Source organism: Gavialis gangeticus, unplaced genomic scaffold (genome assembly GCF_001723915.1).
Source record: "Gavialis gangeticus isolate Ggan-Ray unplaced genomic scaffold, GavGan_comp1, whole genome shotgun sequence".
NCBI lineage: Eukaryota > Metazoa > Chordata > Crocodylia > Gavialidae > Gavialis > Gavialis gangeticus.
Genome location: NW_017729004.1, coordinates 12,153,365 through 12,157,498, shown reverse-complemented (window position 1 = coordinate 12,157,498; position 4,134 = coordinate 12,153,365). Strand labels below are relative to the sequence as shown.

At 39.6% G+C, this 4,134-nt stretch overlaps 1 protein-coding gene across 1 annotated transcript in view; it reads left to right on the top strand.

The window, feature by feature from the left end:
* Positions 1–3,695, top strand: part of WDR48 (WD repeat domain 48) — a 37,347-nt gene extending 33,652 nt beyond the window's left edge. The window contains exons 18-19 of the mRNA XM_019508097.1: positions 2,434–2,626; positions 3,478–3,695. Of these exons, the coding sequence (XP_019363642.1) occupies positions 2,434–2,626; positions 3,478–3,573 (289 nt within the window). The 3' untranslated portion in view covers positions 3,574–3,695. The remainder of the gene's footprint in view (positions 1–2,433; positions 2,627–3,477) is intronic.
* Positions 3,696–4,134: the final 439 nt, after the last annotated feature.

Below are 4,134 nucleotides of genomic sequence, written 5' to 3'. Positions count from 1 at the left end.
AAAAAGTTTGCCAAGACAAACAACAGAATCTTTGATCATCCAGAAGTCAAAATTGGACATCCTCTCTCTGTATCTCTCAAGATTTGAGAGAGGGAGAGTGTATAGTGTTGGGAGAATATCTGCCTACACAGGAGGTGCATCTACACACGTGCTTTACTGCAGTGTTGGCTAGCTTCATGGTAAAGTGTCAGTCTACACATATGCCATACTGGGCACAGTGAACTAATTAACTGTGCCGTAAGATAGTGCTCTTGTGGGCAGTACCATCTTCTGGTGGAGTACTCTACTGCACCAAAACACCTGTGTACATACTGACCGCATGCGTGCATTGTGTGGTCAGTCCAACCAGCCAGGGGCTTGCTCCGTCCCAGCTTAAACTGCCACTGTCCTGGCTGCACATGTGGATACTGCATCCAGGAGCAGTTTCCTGCAACTTGAACAGCCCCAGCGTTTATTACCTCAAATTAATTTCATGTGTAGATGCACCCAAGATGATACTAAAATATTTGAAAGTTTTAAGGTATTATGCTGTCAGTTAATTTACCCAAATGCTGAACTTTGACTTGGGCTGAAACTTTTTTTGGCAACCTAACTGTTCCATTTTTATCGAGTTGTATAACGCTTTCAATTCCCATGTTCCAGGTAAAACTGAAACACGGGAACTGTCTTACTGGATTTGACCCACTGCTTATCTAATTAGCAATCCTGGTTCTAATGGTGGCCAGTACTAGAGATTTCAAATGAAAGTAGAAGAAACCAAACAGCTACCTGCACAGGAATCTGTCCCTCATGTCAGGTCTTATTCAGGGTCTCTAATAGGCTGGTAAAGCCTGGTGATTTTCACAACCCGAGTGCCACAACATGTTTTTCAAGCATGTTGCAGGATGTGTGGCCTCCCAGAAGTAGCTCAGTCTCAGTTTACACCAGGTTCTCATGAAGCCACTCGCAGTGTGGAGAAAGCTACCTGAGCCAGCCCAGCCTGGACCAATGGCACTGGTGGCTCCCAGTGCCGACAGAGGGCTCCAGGGAAGACTAGCTAGTGGAGAATGAGCTGCAGCTGTTCACAGGGAAACAGCGCAGGCAGAAACAGGAGCTGTAGAATGGGTGGAGGGTGAGCACAGAGTCCCTGGCTTCCAGAGGCAGGCTGACACTAGGTGCAGAGCTGGTACTTGGAGTCATCTGCACTGGGGCACCAGAACTTTGTCTGTTCTTTGCCTCTTCAGCTTAGTGCAAGCGTGTTCTCACTGCTCCCAGCTTCCCAAGTAACCTCCAGTAGCCAGCCCCTGCATCCAATTTGTAAGAAGTCTTGCTTCTTACAGAAAGTGTCTCCCTTCCTGAATTGCCTTTGTGTAAGACTCCTGTTGCCAAACTGAGAGGGGGGCAGCTTCTCTGCTGATAAGGAAAGGAAGTTTTGATGCCTCCTCACAAGTGTGCTGCAGACCTTGGTCTCTGTCTGTAGTCAAACCGTGGTATCCATGTAATTATGGAACTCTGACCCTGAAGTGTCTTTATTTTCTGACTTTTTTGCACCCATAACTTCTCAATAGCAATATTGCCTTAAAAGTAGTGTTTCTTCTTCTTTATTTCCAGGTTCTTAATTTCAAAAAAAAAATTTTTTTTTTTTTAAGAGATCTAATCTGAAGTAAAGGGACTTCAGGAAAAAGTGTTAATGACCACTCATAAACATGTCACTTCTTTTTTGTTATAATATTTTGAAATCGGGTGCTCCTAAAATTGAAAAAGTTATAGAGCGGTTCCTTGAGTCTAAAAAAAAAAAAAAAAAAAAAGAAAAAAAAAAAAAAAGAAAAAAAAAAAAAAAGAAAAAAAAAAAAAAAGAAAAAAAAAAAAAAAGAAAAAAGGTTGGGAAATCACTGGTATCATCTCTGAAGTAATGAGATTCAATAGTCTACCAAAAGTGTTGCTGCCATTTAAGTTTGAATATTCTTGATACCTAGATACATGTCCAATCCCTCCTTGAGTTTTGCTAAATATTTGCTTCTGTGACTGCCTATGGACAATCTTATTTCATTTGCTTTTTAATGTCCTGCCATCTTAATTTCATTAGATGTTGCTGCTTGTATATCACTTATCATCCAATGTATTTTTATCCTGTCATCTTAGCTGTCTCTCCCTTGAAGTGAAACAGTTGGAATTGTTTGAATTCTTTATCTGAGATTTTAATCTGATCATTCCCATCACTTTTAACTCCTTTAATTTTATACCATATCCTTTACCAGATGGTGTAACTGATACTCTACAGAACTACAGATGGTCTCGTACCATAGATTGAAATAAGATCTTTATATCAGAATGCTTTTATTTTACATTGTAAATGAGAATGTATCTGCTTTAGCAAACTTGGTTGTATGCTGTGAAGGTAAAAGTTGAAAAGGCTTAAATCAGTTGTCTTGCATTTTTTATTACTTTGCACAGAGACAGATTATCAGCTAGTGACATGCTACAGGTCAGAAAAGTAATGGAACATGTTTATGAGAAAATCATAAGTCTGGATAATGAATCTCAGACGACAAGCTCCTCCAATAATGAAAAAGCTGGAGAACAAGAAAAAGAGGAGGACATTGCTGTGTTAGCAGAAGAGAAAATTGAACTCTTGTGCCAGGACCAGGTAAGTCCACTGAAGGTCCATGTGCATGTGACAGGCATATATAATGGTTAACAGTAAATCAATTCTGAACCCTAGGCAGGGATCTTAAAAATGTCTTGCAGCTGATCTGTTTTAAACTGTCTTTGAAACTTAATTTTCTCCTATGATCTCATTGGACTCTACAGGTTTATCTTTTGTGTGTAAAACAGCTGGATAGATCACATCGCTAAGCATCTATATACTGGGATTTTGGTTGCTGGCCTGTAATTTTTTGCAGGGAATAGGGGAGAATACTACAAATGCTTGCTCAGGCTAGCTGAACATGAACCAAATTGTAGCTATCTTGATGCTTTGCTATTTCTGAAACTGGTTCTATCTTTCTTCCATTTGTGACTTAGTCCTGACATTATTCTGGTACGTGATGGACTGATAAACCAACTAGTACTGAGCTGTTATCTGTAATACAAACTTTTTAGAGGTGCCTGAAGCAGAATGACCAAAGGGCATTGTGAATGTGACAGGCCAGGTTTGAGATGCAGGGCTGAGGAGGAACAGCTTGGACACTGCCTGTCTTCTCTTCTTATTCTAGCAAATGCTGCCATTTGAGCTTTAAAAATTGGCCTAAGGGTCATCTAAAAAATTGTAATACAACACAAGCTCTGTGCAGAAGGATTGGGCCCACAGACTGGACCCAGCCTGTGGACTGACCTGGCACCACTCGTCCAGTCTGCCAGGCCATAACGTTGGGTATTGCTGACCTGTCATTCCTACATACATCTCTTTTGGGTGTAAAAGTGAAGTGTGTCCTTGATTTTTATACAGGAAAAAGTGTGCCCCAGGTATCAAAAGCTATAAAAATTCTCACCTTTTAGGTTTTGGATCCAAACATGGACCTTCGAACTGTAAAGCATTTCATATGGAAGAGTGGTGGAGATCTGACACTTCATTACCGCCAGAAATCAACGTGAAAGAAGTGATGGACCCAAATGGTTATTCATTTACTTGACCTTACTGTACTGGTTCCAAGAGTAGTACTATAGAAGCCCACTGAACCCCTAAGGTAGATGAGACTTCTAATGACTCAGTATGGACAGAAAGTATACATTTAATTGAAGTGACTAATAGAGTTGTAATATAGAGGAAAAAAATCTATATGATTTTAAACTAAAGTCTGTCCTAATCAAGGCCTAGTGAGTGAGTTGGGAAGTCCCTGAGTGGTTCATGTTATGTAAGGTGTACAGAGAACAGATGATGATCCAGTGCAGACTTTTGCTTCCCCTTTTCTCTTTTTTTCTTCCAGAACATTATTTTCATCTGCTCATGCTTAATATGAAACACCATTTTGGCCATATTAGTCACTGTGTTCACAACGTAATTCAAAACTGCATGCACTGTATTTTTTGAGTACATTCCATTCATCTGGTATCTATATTGATTTTTTTCCATAGGTTATTCATAAAAAAAAAAAAAAAAAAAAAAAAAAAAAAAAAAAAAAATACCATGTAGAGGAATAAGAATAAAATTATTAC